The sequence below is a fragment of the Salvelinus alpinus genome, chromosome 25 (assembly GCF_045679555.1).
Source record: "Salvelinus alpinus chromosome 25, SLU_Salpinus.1, whole genome shotgun sequence".
NCBI classification, from domain to species: Eukaryota; Metazoa; Chordata; class Actinopteri; order Salmoniformes; family Salmonidae; genus Salvelinus; species Salvelinus alpinus.
This window is the reverse complement of record NC_092110.1, coordinates 25542174-25560393: the sequence shown is the minus strand read 5'-3', so window position 1 is coordinate 25560393 and position 18220 is coordinate 25542174. Positions and strand designations below refer to the sequence as shown.

General features: G+C 42.7%; 1 protein-coding gene across 3 annotated transcripts in view; it reads right to left on the bottom strand.

The window, feature by feature from the left end:
- Nucleotides 1-13793, bottom strand: part of LOC139553732 (connector enhancer of kinase suppressor of ras 3-like) — a 72628-nt gene extending 58835 nt beyond the window's left edge. For 2 of the 3 annotated variants that reach the window (XM_071366342.1, XM_071366345.1), the window contains exon 1: nucleotides 13441-13793. In XM_071366342.1, coding sequence (XP_071222443.1) covers nucleotides 13441-13501 — 61 coding nt within the window. In that variant the 5' untranslated portion in view covers nucleotides 13502-13793. Of the gene's footprint in view, nucleotides 1-10308; nucleotides 10370-13440 lie in introns of all 3 variants that reach the window. The other variant, XM_071366343.1, reaches the window with a different exon arrangement.
- Between the last annotated feature and the right edge of the window lie 4427 nt (nucleotides 13794-18220).

Genomic DNA, 18220 nt, shown 5'->3' with positions numbered 1-18220 from the left:
AAAGGAGAACTTTCCTTACACCATTAATACCTATAGAAATTGGTTGATTTGTTTAAGGGTTGTTCCCTAATTTTTCAAATGCCTCCAAAATCCCTCTCCAAGAGCACTGCCTTGAATTTGGAATCCTGGATCATGTCATGGTGGAGTCGGGTCCAACCTGGCTGTCTAACTGGGACAGTTTGAACTAGTCTGCCACTTCAAACAGCCTGTGTGTGTGGGGGGGGGACCCGTCCCCTCTAATGGGACTAACAGAGGATCCCGCTGGGGAGAGAGTGGGAACTGGTAGATGCCGGCTTCTAGCCAGTAGAAATGTTTTAAAGCCGATAAATAAAACTGTTGCCGGGCAAATTGTCCGGAAGAAAAAAAAATCAAAAATAATAATCAAAATAATGCTTTTTATTCATTGATGTAAATACCAGTCGATGTGCTCCAACTCCAAATATGGGCTACTTCATAGGCTAATAAATCCTCAAATATTAGTGTGTTTCTATTTTTACTCACGCAAAGTTCCTCATAAGGGACTTCAGCTAAGTGGACCCCGGCTAAGCAAAATTGGTGAAGATTGTGTTGACCATGCCCGTTTTCAGTGTGACTGCCGAGGTGATTCCTTCTCCAAAACAGACTGCCTCAAGATCGCGCCTTCTTGAAAACAAAGTAACGAGGCCGATGTGCATCGAGCTGCTCCAAGTGGTTGGATAATTTTGACTTCCCAACAGCAGCGGGTCACTTTGAGCAGGCCAAGGTCCACTGTAAACGCAAGTAAATTAGAGGCAAATTGTGTTGGTCAGGCCCAGTCCTAGCAGTTCTGCTGCCACCCTAGGGAAGATCAACATATGCCACCCATGTCATGTATAGTAGAAAGATTTGGAATGGATCGATGGACTAGAGTAGAGTAATGATGTGCATCATGCACAATTGGTGCATTTCAGTTGAGCTTATTCCGTAGCACTTGGAAACAAATTAATTGCCAACTATTCACATTGGAGAGTTATGTTGCAATCACTAGGCAGCCAACTGCCTATAGTAGGAACCAGAGTTATCAATAAGACACGTATATTACACATGAGTCACAACCCCACGATAGTTCAATGACAATAAACAGAACATTTATTAACATCATTCAGAAAAGTAAAAACATATTTTTTTAAAGTGCGATATAAATTTGAACTTTGGAAAAAAGTGCTTTCATAAATGCATGGCGCAGGCCTTACTTCACAGGATCATTGTATAATAAGCTCTCTCAATGAACAAGCCTTACATAACTAAATTTGATTGTCCAACATTTACAATTTCTTCATTTTGTGGCGGCCTAGAGTGTCCTCTTTCCACTAATGTGGTGCTGGAATGTGGAGTGGGACGGGCTGGCCAGTCACGGCTAGGACAGATCCAGCAATTGTCAAAATAACCCGAACCCTTTATCTAACCTTAACCTAATTCTGTTATGTTCATTTTCCTAACCTGCTGTACCAGTTCTCCTAACCTGCTTCGAAAAGTCAAATCTGACATTAATTTGACAATAGCTGGTTCCCTTCTAGCCATGACCGGCCAGCCCTGGTGTTCAGACCCCCATGTTTTGTTATTAGGCCTTATTAAAATACTCATGCCTAGGCTAACTTAGAGGCCTGTAATTGAAAACAGCTGTGTTTTGTTATTTATTCATACAAACAGCCTATAGGACAGGTCATTCGCAAATTATATTATGTGTATGTGACTTGTTCTTCTAGGCTAAACGTATACTTTTTTTAATGATATCTAGCAGGGATGGAAGACGCAACGGACAATGTTTTTCTTTTCAAAAAAATAGAAATGTATACTCTTAATATTAATTACAATGATCTAAATGTAATTTTGAGCACCGTGGGTGGATGACCTAATGCGTATGAATGTCCGGTTAATTAAAATCTTGTTGGTCACATTGTCCGGTGCCAAATTTTCCTACTGGAAACCCTGGTGGGTACATGAGTTCCCCCAGTCAGATGACATTATTCCCATAGGAACCACACACAGCACTATCCCTATAGTCATACAAGTCATAGTGGATTTCTCCCATAGGAGTCACACTGCATTTGTTCCCAGAGGCTTCAGGTACTAAAAATCTGCTGTTCTGCCCCTGAGCAAGGCAGTTAACCCACTGTTCCACAGGCACCGAAGACGTGGATGTCGATTAAGGCAGCTAACCGCACCTCTCTGATTCAAAGGAGTTGGGTTAAAATGCGGAAAACACATTTCAGTTGAAGGCATTCAGTTGTACAACTGACTAGTTATCACCCTTTCCCATGTTCTCTCTGGCCTGTACCCTTGCCACCTCCAGAAGAAAATATGCCCTTTTTCCACAGAGGCCTGAGAACTTGTATAGAGCGTAGATCAATGGCTACAGGATGTGTGTGTGTGTGTGCACACGCAACTATCAATTTCCATTAAGGACATAAAAAAACAAGTGAGGGAGGTCGGGTGTCACGTTATTGTGAATTGACAAAGGAGATGAGTGGGGGTGTCTTTTCAGAGTATGTGAAAGCTCTTCAAAGGGGTAACCAGGCTCAAATGCTTTAGAAATGTTTTACTGCCATCCTGAAAACAACACTTAACACACACTTAAATGCAAAAGCTGAGATGAAGTGAGAAGCAACATGCATAATCTGACAAATTCTGTCTCACTAACCCAGGTTTCTCCTAATTTGAACATCAGTGTGTATGTATTAGTGCCAACAATCCAATTGACTCATTACACAAGAGGCCAAACATATGGTTAAAGCCAAGTGTGCTTTCAATGTAACATAATAGGAGGAAGTTCCGTTTCAAAGCAATTAGACTGAGTGATCTATTTTCACAATATGGGGGATGATTAACAAAGCTAGACCTGATGCCCACAGTCTATCATTACCCCGCCCACTCTGGAGCAGGGGCCTGGATGGACGGGCACCTGCTGTTACTGTGCGGGTCCTGCTGTCACCCACTACATCCATTCATTTGGACCTGGAACTATGTACAACAGGTTATCAACAAAACAGCTTCAGTCCAGAGGTGACAGGAGTTGACATAGACAGGCATGATTCTGGACAGCTGGGAAAGAGCCGAGAGGCTGAAGCTCAGTTTGGACTTTAGAAACGGATCTGGATTCCACTGAAAGTCTTGTGTGGCTCAGTTGGTAGAGCATGGCACTTGCAAAGCCAGAGTTGTGGGTTCAATTCCCATGGGGGGGGACCAGTACAAAATTGTATACAAATCACTACTGTAAGTTGCTTTGGCTAAAACGTAAATATAAGGCAATGGAACTGCAGCATTCTTAAAGGGATACTTGGAGATTTTGGCAATTAAGGGCCTTTATCTACTTCCCCAGAGTCAGATGAACTCGTGGATACCATTTTTATGTCTCTGCGTGCAGTTTGAAGGAAGTTGCTAACTAGCGTTAGCGCAATGACTGGTAGTCTATGGGTAACACTAGTTAGCATTCACTCACAAAACTACCTCTAACGTCTTTTATACTGGACAGAGACATACACTTGGTATCCACGAGTTCATCTGACTCTGGTGAAGTAGATAGAAGGGCCTCATGGACAAAATCTCAAAGTATCCCTTTAAGGCTATAAGCACAAGTTTTTGGCCATGTAAACACTGTCCTTTTGGCAGCCAACTGCCTGGCTAGTCCTGTGATAATCCTAACATTCCTGGTTCACACTAAAAACAGCAAGTTTCCTTTCAGAAGCCAGAACATGACAGTCCAGGGAGAATCAAAGAATAATCAGAAGAGTCAGACACTGGAAATGCTCTAAAGTATAGAAGAAAAAGGCTGCACAGTGCCCCACAGCATGTAGACTCGCTAGTATACTACTGCAACACTTTTGGAAGCAGATATCATGTGTAAGGTTATTTACTTTACAATGAAATCCAAATACCTTAGATTGTGTGTTCTATTACAGGAGAACACTACGTCTTTTTCTTATCTGAAGCAGACCTTGATCAAATCACCGGTAAATCCTACATAATTGATTACGTGCTGCAGATTTAGGATGACATGCACATCTGTTCCTTACAACAGTATATAAACACACTGGTGCACGTTCACTTGCATGCACACACAGCCCTCCTCCTCTCGCTCCTCCCAACGCCAGGCTCACATCCGCCACCAAGCCCGGTGATACTCAGGCAGGCTTAGCTTGGGTTCTCAGGGGTTTGATTACATGAGAGAACAGTCTTCCACCTCCCACAGAAAAAGCCTTCCCTCCTCCTCTCCCCCCTGCCTCCCCTCACTGTTTTCCAGGGGGGCTCTGGCCATCTGTCCCCTCGTTGTCTCCTCCTGTCACCTACGTGGTCCTACCCTGCCTGGGCTGGACAGTGGGAAAGCTGCTGGGCGTACAATAGCAGTGCCACTAACTCTCCCTCTTATTTAGGCCGCCAAACCTGTGGGGAATCAGAGGAATAGCCATTGTTCTCAGGAGGCGTGCCATTGTGGAAATTCCAGCATTCCAGCACAATGGCTCTGCGCAGCCTGGGTTGTAATTAGAAGAAAAAAAACTAAAAGAAAAGAAACTGCTAAGCCTTCCTCTGATGCATGACTTCACTTCACATGAGCAAAACAAAGCCCATACACAAGACAGTTGCTAGTGTGAAAGGGACAGTTGTGCAACAGTACCATCCCCACTGAGCATCTAACCAACTGTGCACATTGAGTATCTATCTATAAGCTATGGACTTTAATCCCCCCTGGGCTATTAAGAATGTTTTTGGGGAGGACTTTATCCAAGAGTACAATTTGACATCATGGCCCATCCTGTTTACTATCTGTAAGCTTAGAAGTTACCAGCACCAGGAGCAAATGTGTGCCCTCATCAGCTAATCCATTGGTGTGTTTCTGTAGGCTATTTGTGTAGAGTCCTAAGTTTAACAAAGTGTATTTTTGCCTTGCAGGGCTTATCTTGAACAAAGATTACACTTTCAACCTGGTTCTCCAACATGATAAATGTCTTAAGGAGAGTGACAAAAAAAGCCCCGTCTGTCGAAGGGAGATGGACGATGACGGCAGAGAGATCACACTCATGTCGTGTGGTAAGATAAATAGCGCCTCATCCTGGCTCTACTAGCCCTGGTCCTACTCCCCATGCAGGCTCCAGTCACACTGGGGATACCTCACTCAGCAGATAAGGTGGCGAGACACCGACAGAGGTCTAGGAGGTTGGATTCTAGGGCTGTGATGGAAAAGGGGAGTTTTGACCTGTGGATATACTTGCTGACCTGCAGGCATGTGACAAAGATGGAAAGATAGAGAACTACACCAAGGGGAGGAAGGAGTGCACAACAGAAAGTGCCACAGGCACAAACTCTGACAGTCACTCCTGGCTGAGTCCCCAAGCACTGAACGCGTCAGTCACCTCCGGGTTTCAACAGGACATAAACGGAAAGACCAGTTATGGGTTGCTGAGTTTCTTCCTGTAATGGAGATCCAATGAAGTCCTTTCTCACAGCTCAGAGGCTGCCCCTGCATAAGCTTGTGTACAACAGTCAGAAGTCATACACGTCAATGCGCAGAATGAATTCTTTGGCCATTCTTATTCAGTGAGGTCTGGACCTCGGACTGGAGCAGGAGCTGTGTGTGTGTAATGCAGTGGTTTTAGAACTACCTCTCCCGCCAACAAAACACTGCAGCCAGCTAGCCACGCTGCTCATTACCTCGCACGTAAACAACCACTAAAGAGATTAAGGGCCACAAAAATGGCAGAAATTCCCTGTCACTCCACCACGCCCCAGCTTTCCATGCTCATATTGTTGTGTTTGTTTGTCCTGTTGACGATTGTTTTTTTAACAAAGTCTTTGTGCAATTGTAACACACCTCGCAGAGCTTGCCAAAGTCGTCTGAAAAACCATCTTAAGTCAACTTCACTCAAACCCCCCCCCCAAAAGGCACCTGTACTGTCACTATCGCGCCAGGCTAAAACACATGTAGTATTTTCCTCCGAGGTTGTCTCTTCAGTCTTCACAGAGTTAGAACACCACGTTTCATCCCAGCGAGGCAGAGGAAACCTATCATGCCCAGCATGTAAAAAGGGACCTGACCAGGAAACACTCCTGCCCTTTATTTATAGACAATAGACAGACTGCCTGTACAGTATAGTGCGTGACCTTTATTTATAGACAGACATATAGACTGGCTGTGTAGTGAGTGAAGTGACAACAGTGGCCTCTTCTCTCCTCATGTCAGGTGTGTATGATCATGGTGGCCTGGCCAGTTTAACATGGGTGTCATGGGACTACCTTTAAGATTATCTCTGAAGGGGAACAAAGGGAATACGCAAAACTTTCCAACCCCCCAAATGTGGCTTTTAGTTAAGTTCTAACAGGCTGTTAAACAGTCAGAAAGGACCAGAAAAAATATCTGCCATCTTAACTGCCAAGCGAAGAGAGTATTTCCTCATCCAAATCTAAAAATGAACCTGGCATCCCATTTCTGACCTCCCCATAATCGGGCAGGCCTGCCTCCCGCTTGGCCCAGGCACACACACTATTTGTTTTTACCCACGATGTGCATTCTCTCAGCTAAACCAGGCTTTACCAGTAACCCTGCTCTTTGTGCCGGTACCAAACACTCACAATGACTGCCAGCGCAGCCCTCAACCACAGCTGGGCCTGGTAAACAAACAACGGGAGCGTAGCCATGATAACGGGTCTGGTGGGGAGTTGGAGACTTGAGATGGGGGGGGGGGGCATTCCGTTTAGAAAGATTTACAGCCTACACGCATCCAGGTCAGGGAAGGAGACAAGGGTCAAAGAGGATTGAGTATCGTTACTCTGTCGTCCCTCCCACTGAAGACCATTAAGTCATCAGCACACAGGACATACATACACACACAACAAGCTGAGAATCAACACACCACAATGATGGTTGTACTGCTTTCATTGAGATTTCCGTCACCCAAATGTTCTCTTACTCAGATTACATGCTGTACATTACAGCTGAATAGAAACAACTATGCAATAGGAATCCCCCGCAGCTAGTGCTCAGATCCTGTGGAACAGAGAGAACGAGTTGAAAAGAGAGCGGGGCGTTGAGATGAGTCGATCCTGTTCTCCGTGTGGGAGAGACTGAAGGTGAGTCATCTTCAGTGGGATGTCATCTGTGAGCGACAGCGTGACCAGCCAGTGTGACACCCACAGGGCACGACGCAGACAGACAGCTATCCCACTGCAAGGCAGTGACGCACCACAGACTCCTACTCTGCCATGTTAATGACCTACCTGTGTCTCTCTCCCTCCTTGACACACACAAAATAATGTGTTTCTGGAGCTATTATGATGTGTTAGTGACACACAAAGAAAAGTACTCTCACAAATCATGAATGATTGAGTAGTGCCTTGTGACGGCAGGACAGACACACAGCAATCATTTTTCACCACAAAACACACCCTGTTCAATTCCTGTTCAGCGTCACCCAATACTGTCGTGAATGAACAAGAGTGACTGACTGAGTTACTGTCATTTTAACCCACAGAAATTCTGTCAACATAAAATGTACTGTTGACTGGAAATTGTTCTAAAATTACAAACAGAGGTAAAACAAGGGGAAGAGAGTCCTAGCTATAGGATTGTGTTAGACCACTGAAAATGGCACTATTTTCCTTGAGATGGGAGATACCAGTAGTTTGAGCAGTAATACATTATATGCGATACTACAAAGGCAGACATTACATGGGTTAATGTCAAACAACCTAGGTTACTGCCTTTGGTTGGTAGAATGTAGACTTGCCTATATGCCCTTAAAGCAGTAATCAGCAGTTAAAACAATAACAAAGCATTCTCCCCACCCCTGTTTCAGTAAAAAGCAGAGATGGGGCTGGAGAAATGTAAATCACTTAGAAATTCATAGACAGAGCTATGGATGCAATGACTGACCATCCATGATATCAAAATGACAGTTTTAACCATGTTGAGGCTTTAGTGTTTATTTACATTTACAAACATTGTAGTGAAACCAGCTTATATTTTAGGTTCCGATGGTCTGACAGTTAGACTTCAATGGATGAAGCAAAAGCAGATTGCCACTAAGATGCTGTTACACATTACATACAACCGTAGTGAAAGAATGACTGTTTACACCTATTTTAGAACTACAAAATATTTCTCAATTATACAACGTGTTAATTTTGTTTTAGCATGAGAGCACTTAAGATAAATGTGCGAACACCAACAGGTTATGGCGGAATGAGAAGACTTGCATGTGTATAGGAAGTGTGTTCTTAACCGAGAGAGGCTGAACAGTCATTCTAGCTCAGGCATTTAAATCCTTAAAAAAATAAAGAAACTGGTGGCATAAGTGCATAAAAGGACATTCATGCTTGTTTTCACTGCTGATTCACAGAGGCAGTAGTTGGGTCCAGTAGCAGAACACATTCCTGTCATATCCAGTGGCTGTTAGAGCATAGTTCACTCCATAGTGCTTTAATAGTACTAACACCACCACTGTAGTGAGCATTTTGAGGCCTTACAGGCCTGCCCGCACTGTGCATCGCATTCCTAACACCAACTACACAATAAAGGCTCAAAATGTCTGACGGAACTTTGTCGGAGCCTACGACAGCACGTAGTGGTACTTCAAAATCGTCAGACCTAGTCATGAGGAACAAGCAAAGACCACGACAACTGTTTGCAACTTAAGAGTTCGCCCACAACGTGGAAATTGTCTGGCGCAGCAAAATCATGCCTATACAAAACATGTCGTTAACATAGACTTTCTACGGTGAGGTCAAAATAAATACCAACCATTCCGATTACAACAGTCCAGGAATATCACTCATATGATTCCGAAGTTGAGGTACACCATCTCTCTCACAGCTCTCTGTATGGGCAGTCAGCCACTATGGCTGCAGTGACCCATCTGTGCCCTGAGCAGTGCCACCTAAGGTTGCGATTATTCCCACAGTGTTAAGCTCTGTGTGTTTCAGAGGCCAATGCTCTTAGGGCAGACTGGGGCCAAACCTCTAGAAGCACCGCTAAGCTCAGATGATCTGGGAGATTTGCAATTCACATTGGGATTTGAATGAAAAGCAAACTGCCCTGCCCAGTTTGACAGAGGCACAAGGAAGGTGACCCCCTCTAACCTTCCAGAGCATTTTAAAATGAGCGTCAACCAATTCTGGTTTACAGTTTGGAACCTCTCACACAATATCGTCTTCATTGTGTACGTTCTAATTAAAATCCTTGGCCTAACCACCAACCCAGTACTGTTGCACACAACAAACTGGACAATGGAGAAATATAATCTATTGGTGACTGATTGAGAAGTCCCCATATTGCAAGCTCTTCCACATCAGGTTAACACATGGGCCTGTCAGAAACAGGACAGGCAGGGCAAAACCACTGTGATCACTTTCAGGTTCCTGTCCCTCAGGGAGAATCCTCTTACACAGCTTCCCTGAAGTCTAAAGCCTTTTAAAAAAGGTAAGTTACACATATCTCTAGATCAACAGATTACAATAGGTCCACCCTAAAAAGGAGAATGAGAGGATTACTGGACATTCGTTTGTGCCAAAATGACAGTTTTATCTTAACGATTTCCATGGAATAACCTGTCATTCTTTACTTCCTTCTTTGAACATGGACCCTGGTGTGTGGAGGGGGGGGGGGCAGTCCTGTGGTACTTAGCCCAGTTTAGTTCAAATGAACACATGCTTCTCTACTGGCTGTATACATAGTCGATGCAGGTTATTACAGGGGATTAATAAAGCCTAGGTCATTGTGAGGACTTTTTAAAAATGCAGCCATGCTGGTACAGAAGAGCAAGAGATGGGCATTATCATGTGTAGTAGAGAGAGGCACATGGCTCAATAAGCTCTCTGTTCTGAGTCTGTTCACACCGCCACCCTGTAATTGTCTGATAAGGATCATGAAGATCAATGCCAACACCTCACTATCACCTCTCAAGATAAGGCCTCGGACATGCTCCAGAGGCAAAGCCACTGGGCAAGGGGCACTTCACACACTACCAATTTGGCATGTCAGTGCTATTCTAAAAAATTACACCCTCCTCTTCTGGCTGGTACAGTCCTTATTTTTGACACTTCCATCCTGTGACCACATTGGGACAGATGTAGGCCACTAGATCATCTGCTCTCTAATCGTGGTCCATTGCTTAAAAACAAACCTGTCGCTACATTTCTCACACCAATTACAACAGTCTGCTTGCAAGAGTCTTTGTGATTGGAGTATTCTATTGTCAAATACTGAAAACCTCAGACATACTGCAACACTATACTGCTGATGTTTTTCTGAAACTAAAGTCAGTAAAACTCACATTACTATGAAAGCCGCCTCTTACTCACCAACTTGAACAGTAGTTGTGATTGCACATTTGGAATGCCTGAGCAAACTTGGTGGACTCTGCTGTGAGTAGGAGGATAAAAAAAAGAAAGTGAGTTTGTAAGTGTGAAACTACTCAGCTGAGTTTTGAACTAAACATTCTCTGAACAGCACTAGCTCTCCTCAGTCTGGGCATTAGGAGCAGCAGGTAGCCTAATGGTTAAGAGCGTTGGGCTAGTAACCCAAATGTCCCTGGTTAGAATCCCCGAGCACACTAGGTGAAAAATCTCCCTATGTGCCCTTGAGCAAGGCACTTAACCGCTCCTGTAAGTCCCTCTGGATAAGAATGTCTGCTAAATTTCTTAAATGTAATGTGAATGGATTCAAGACTATATTTGGGAAATGACTGGAGTCTGCCATCAACTTCAACACCCAGTGTGGTCCTGCTAGTGTTATTGAGTACAATTGCTAAGGAAAATATAAAAATAGATTAAAACTGTATTAAAGTGAATACGGTAGTATGATAGCCTGCTTGAAGACCTGGTGAGAAAGGTGCTGCAGGACATCCAGTCAAAAACAATGTTAAATTGAGAGATTTAACTGGCCTTTCACTCAATATATATACACTTAGCAAAACTATTAATGCAACAATTTCAAATATTTTACTGTGTTACAGTTCATATAAGGAAATCGGTCAATTTAAATAAATTCATTAGGCCCTAATCTATGGCTTTAATATGACTGGGAATACAGATATCCATCTGTATATCACAGATCTATGTATCACAGATACCTTAAAAAGGTAAAAGCATGGATCAGAAAACCGTTTGCTCATGCAGAGCGACATCTTCGCATAGAGTTGATCAGGTTGTTGACTGTGGCCTGCGGAATGTTGTCCCACTCCTCTTCAAAGGCTGTGTGAAGTTGCTGGATATTGGCAGGAACTGGAACACGTCAATCCAGAGTATCCCAAACATGCTCAATAGGTGACATGGCTGGTGAGTATGCAGGCCATGGAAGAACTGGGACATTTTCAGCTTCCAGGAATTGTGTACAGATCCTTGCGACATGGAGCCGTGCATTATCATGCTGAAACATGAAGTGATGGATGAATGGCACGACAATGGGCCTCGTCACAGTATTTCTGTGCATTCAAATTGCCATCGATAAAATGCAATTGTGTTCATTGTCCATACCATAACTCCACCACCATGGGGCACTCTGTTCACAACTTTGACATCAGCAAACCACTCGCCCACACGATGCCATGCATGCTGTCTGTGGTTGTGAGGCCAGTTGGACGTACTGACAAATTCTCTAAAAGGATGTTGGAGGCGGCTTATGGTAGAGAAAATAACAATAAATGATCTGACAACAGCTCTGGTGGAGATTCCTGCAGTCAGCATGCCAATTGCACACTCCCTCAAAACTTGAGACATCTGTGGCATTGTGTTATGTCACAACTGCAAATTGTCCCCAGAACAAGGTGAACCTGTGTAATGATCATGCTGTTTAATCAGCTTCTTGATATATCAGGTGGATGGATTACCTTGGCAAATGACAAATGCTCACTAACAGGGTTGTAAACAAATTTGTGCACAAAATTGGAGAGAAATAAGCTTTTTGTGCGTATGGAACATTTCTGGTGGGATCTTTTATTTCAGCTCATGAAACATGGGACCAACACTTTACATGTTGTGTTTATAGTGTTGTTCAGTGTAGATTGATTAGTAGTGGTCCATTAGCTTCAAAAAATGAAGTCAACCAACGACTTTTGACCCAAAACACACAAACGTAACCATGATCCCTCTGAAGAAAACAAACTTAGGGCGATTAGCACAGGCAGTATTGGTGTTTGCTGAGTTTATACTGCATGTTAAGCACCAATGGCCTGTTGTCATTTTAGGCACAGAGGCTGTCTTATGGCAGTCCAGTGAACAGAGCCAAAGGTAAGACCCTCCAATAGAGAACTGCTGAGTCAGATAGCCAGAGTGAAGACTGACGAGTAGGGCCTGTCTACTGAGCAAATTGTCCCTCCATCCACTGGGCTCACAGGGTAACCCCCCACAATCCCTTTAGCACATCTATCTACACACAGGCACTGAACAGGAACACTAGAAGGCCTACACACCAGGGTTGCTTCATTCTGCAACTACTGAAGAGTAGACGGGTGTGGATGTTCAGTCTAGGGCAATGAAATATGTAGGAACTATCAAATAACTTTACTCTGGAAAATGATGGCCCTAGCCTAGGATATATCATCAAACAACATTTCAGATCATGTTTCTTTTGACATAAAGATAATTCACAAGAAGCACTTCTATCCTCCTATAATGTTTCATATAGGGGAGTGTTGCTGCGTATCTGTGACTGCAGATACTTCTCATGCCAGTAGTAGCAGACAGTCACTTTGCATGCCAATGCTGTGACAGGATTCAGGTAGTTAAAAGAAAATAGTCCTTAGGTGATGTCATACATTTCCATAACCGGCATTCCAGGTTGGATTCTCACATTAAGAATATGCTGGGTGTACCAATACAGCATTGTGCATGTTGTGCTGTGTGTTTAACCAAATATTACAGGAAAATAGTTTGTGGTTTCCAGTGTTACAAAAATTGTCTGATGGCTGATAAAGACAATTATGATTCAATTAATTCAGTTTATAATCTTCAGCTCCATTGTGCCTCCAGTAAAACAAACTGTTGTAACACATTGTGCTTGGCAAATAGTGAGATATATAAAAATAACTGCACTGTTTTTGGTTAATACTGTTATTGCAAAAGTTGGCTCCTCAAAGAGCAGTGCAAGAGGCACAGCCAGAGGCAATTTGTCTGGAAACGTTGGTTCACCTGTGTCATAATAATTCTGAGTGTTTGTCAAAGATCACACAGCTGTTACGTGTTACCTCTTCAATTAAACTCACAAACATTAGCAAGATATTATTTCCCTTTGTTCTCTGTGCAACAAGTTGACAGCAACGATAGTTAGCGGCAGCACAGAGGCAGTTTCTACGAAACATGAGCTTTTAACAAAAAGCGCATACATTGCAGGGATCCGCGAATGAGGCGTATTTAGTTGTTTCTCAAGTTTCAGATAGCGGTTAACATGGACAATTATTGTGAATTGAGCGGTGTGTGAATATGATCCAAACGTACCTTTCATCCAGTCGACAACTTGCGTTGGTGTCCACTTCGTTATTGGATCCATTGCTTGCATTCCCAGGAAGCTATCTAAAACAACAATTAGAAATCGATACTATAAAACACTGCTTTCGGTTGCCTACGATTGTCAATTTATTATAAAACTCCCATTGCTTCTCTGTAGATCAGCTGTCTGTCTCTCTGTGATCCTCTTCACTCTGGCTCGTATTCTCAGTGCACTCAGCGACTGGGAACTCAATCACATCACACATGGTTGGAGGCAGGACTGAAAACCCCCATAGCTCGTCACTGGGCTTGGGATCAAGTTGCATAGTTTCGCTCAGCTGAAACTACTGAACAGGGCGGAGCAATCAACAACATTGCACCACAAATATGTAGGCTATATCTTACTACATTGACCACCGATAATGAATGTAGCCCTATGGCTGATAATGACTATACTATAATAATACATTATTGCATTCAAAAGTTGACGAAAAATTCCATTCTTGAAGTGCATAGTTCGTTTTTTTTCTTTACTGTGCGTTTCTGTCTCTGCAGCTTCATATAGCATGTGTTATGGGTAATTTAGCCTTTTTAAAATATATAATAAATATTATAGACCATGTTTCATCACATCACATAACTTTTCGTAGCCTACACTTCGATCAGAGTAATTCTTATCAGGCATTGTTTCACAGAACGTTAGAACAGCGCAGTTTAGAAACAGTTATTAAACAGACTGGTGACAAAGAAAAGGGTGATTTAAAACAGTGCGATTGAGAGCATATCAGGGAACGGAGCAATTTTACAGAAAGAGGAACAGCATAACCTGTCCCTTCTTCAGGTCATATAAAATAACAAATGTCCCTCTTCCACACTACCATTGGTTGCGGCTCACGGCTGCGCTCTGTTGGTGAGCTAGCTATTGCTCAGCAGTAAATGATAAGCCACTTCTGCATTGTCCTACTACAGCGCCTTCAGAAAGTATTCACACCCCTTTACCTTTTCCACATTTTGTTGTGTTACATCCTGAATTTAAAATGTTGTGTCACTGGCCTACACACAATACCCCATCATATCATAGTGAAATTATGTTTGTCGATTTTTTTTTTTTTATTCATAAAAAATGAAAAGCTGAAATGTATTTTGTTATTGTTTCTGTATTGTCCCTTTGTTATGCCAAGCCTAAATAAGTTCAGGAGTAAATATTTGCTTAGCAAGTCACATAATAAGTTGTATGGACTCTCTCTGTATGCAATAATAGTGTTTAACATGATTTTTGAATGACTACCTCATCTCTGTACCTCACACATACAATTATATGTAAGGTCCATCAGTCAAGCAGTGCATTTCAAACACAGATTCAACCACAAAGACCGGGTGCTTTTCCATGCATCGCAAAGAAGGGCACCTATTGGCTGTGATAGGAGAAAACTGAGGATGGATCAACAACATTGTAGTTACTCCACAATGCTAACCCTATTGACAGAGTGAAAAGAAGGAAACCTGTACAGAATAAAAATATTCCAAAACATGCATCCTGTTTGCAAAAGGCACTAAAGTAAAACTGCTCAAAATGTGGCAAAGAAATAAACGTCATGTCCTGACTACAAAGCGTTATGTTTGGGGCAAATTCAACACAACACGTCACTTTGTACCAGTCTTCATATTTTCAAGCGTAGTGGTGGCTGCATCATGTTATGAGTATGCTTGTCATCAAATCATCGGTAAGGACTAGGGAGTTTTTTTGTGATAAAAATAAATGTAATAGAGCTAAGCACAGGCAAAATCCTAGAGGAAAACTTTGTTCAGTCTGCTTTCCAACAAACACTGGAAGACAAATGCACCTTTCAGCAGGACAAAAACCTTAAATACAGGGCCAAATATACACTGGAGTTGCTTACCAAGATGACATTAAATGTTCCTCAGTGGCCTAGTTACAGTTTTGTCTTAAATAAGCTTGAAAATCTATGGGAAGACTTGAAAATGCCTGTTTAGCAGTGATCAACAAGCAACCTGACAGAGCTTGAATTATTTTTTTAAGAATAATGTGCAAACATTGTACAATCCAGGTGTGCAAAGCTCTTTGATACTTACCAAGAAAGAATCACAGCTGTAATGTATGCCAAAGGCGATTCTATCTTGTATTGACTCAGGGGCTGAATACTTACATAAATTAGATATTTCTGTATTTCATTTTCAATAAATGTGTTAACAATTCTCAAAACCCGTTTTCACTTTGTCATTATGGGGTATTGTGTGTAGATGGGTGAGAAAAGCTGTAATACAACAAAATGTGGAATAAGTCAAGGGGTACGAATACCTTCTGGAGGCACTGTACTTAAAGTCTATGCTTTCCTTATTATAACAATGGGGACTTTTTGCCACATAGGAAAGCTACAGTTCTTTCATAATACCAAAGATGTGATTGGTTCTGGAGGTAATACAAAAATGTTAAAGGCAACATGCATACAAAGGCTCATATGGGAAACAACTGATGATGTGTGAAAGAATAAAAGGCACATATACAGTGCATTCGGAAAGTATTCAGACCCCTTGACTTTTACCACATTTTGTTACGTTACCAGCCTTATTCTAAAATTGATTAAATCAATGTTGTTCCTCATCGATCTACACACAATAGCCCATAATGACAAAGTGAAAAAACAAGTTTTTAGAAATGTTTGCAAATGTAAATAAAAAAAACAAAAAAATACATTTTTTACATAAGTATTCAGACCCAATTTTTTTTTGTTACATGTATCTAGGCAAGTCAGTTAAGAACAAATTCTTATTCACAATGACGACCTACCCTGGCCAAACCCGGACGACGCTGGGCCAATTGTGCGCCGCCCTATGGGACTCCCAATTGCGGCCCGATGTGATACCGCCTGGATTCGAACCAGGGACTGCAGTGCCTTAGACCGCTGCGCCACTCGGGAGCTCAGGTACATCCTGTTTCCATTGATCATCCTTGAGATGTTTCTACAACTTGATTGGAGTCCACCTGTGGTAAATTCAATTGATTGGACATGATTTGGAAAGGCACACACCTGTCTATATAAGGTCCCACAGTTGACAGTGCATGTCAGAGTAAAAACCAAGCCATGAGGTCGAAGGAATTGTCCGTAGAGCGCTGAGACATGATTGTGTCGAGGCACAAATCTGGGGAAGGGTACTAACAAATTTCTGCAGCATTGAAGGTCCCCAAGAACACAGTAGTCTCCATCATTCTTAAATGGAATATGTTTGGAACCCCCAAGACTCTTCATAGGGCTGGCCACCTGGCCAAACTGAGCAATCGGGGGAGAAGGGCCTTGGTCAGGCAGGTGACCAAGAAACCGATGGTCACTCTGAAGGAGCTCCTGAGTTCCTCTGTGGAGATGGGAGAATCATCTCTGCAGAGATGCACTCCTCCAATCAGACCTTTATGGTAGAGTACTCCTCAGTAAAAGGCACATGACAGCCCGCTTGGAGTTTGCCAAAAGGCTCCTAAAGACTCTCAGACCATGTGAAACAAGATTCTCTGGTCTTATGAAACCAAGATTGAACTCTTGGCCTGAATGCCAAGTGTCACATCTGGAGGAAACCTGGCACCATCCCTATGGTGAAGCATGATGGTGGCAGCATCATGCTGTCGGGATGTTTTTCAGCGGCAGTGACTGGGAGACTAGTAAGTTTTGAGGGAAAGATGAACGGAGCAAAATACAGAGATATTCTTGATGAAAACCTGCTCCAGAGCGCTCAGAACCTCAGACTGGGGTGAAGGTTCACCTTCTAACAGAACAACAACCCTAAGCACACAGCCAAGACAATGCAGGAGTGGCTTCGGGACAAGTCTCTGAATGTCCTTGGGTGGCCCAGCCAGAGCCCGGACTTGAACCCTATCGGGAGACCTGAAAACAGCTGTGCAGCGACGCTCCCCATCCAACCTGACGGAGCTTGAGAGGATTTGCAGAGAAGAATAGGAGAAACTCCCCAAATACAGGTGTGCCAAGCTTGTGGGGTCATACCCAAGAAGACTCGAGTCTGTAATCGCTCCCAAAGGTGCTTCAACAAAGTACTGAGGAAAGGGTCTGAATACTTATGTAAATGTGATATTTCAGCTTTTTATGTTTTATAAATTTGCAAACATTTCTATAAATCTGTTTTTGCTTTGTCATTATTGGCTATTGTGTGTAAATTGATGAGGTAAAATAACAATTTTGTCCCTTTTAGAATAAGGCTGTAGCGTAACAGAATGTGGAAAGTCAAGCGGTCTGAATATTTTCCGAATGCGCTGTATATTCTGTTAAAGTAAACAACACAGTTGATACAATAACTATTCACTTGTTTGAGTCTATATTTATCCCAACTTTTACGCGATTTTACTCACTTCCTATCTATCCCCATAACCGTCTAACAATGAAACACTTAAATACCCATAAGGCAGGGGTCAGCAACAAGTGGTCCGTGGGCCAAATCGGCCCGCGAGTAAAACATTAGATTTAAAAAATAAAAATCACCAGGAATTCAGTGATTTTTTGGGGGGGGATATCTGTTCCAAAGTAAAAGTAAAAAAACAGACATGTGATCGTGTCTCAATGTAATCAGGGAGGTAAATTGTTATTTTCAAATACAGTCTCTTTTTGGCCTTAGTTGTGATCAATTTGCAGTGTACAAATTATTATAATTATTTTCCTTCCCCCCGACCATTCACTCCGACAAACATCGGCCTGCGGTTAAATCTAGTTACCTACCCCTGCCATAAGGCGTATTCCAGCGTCTTTCCGTAATTAGATCCTGCCTGTTA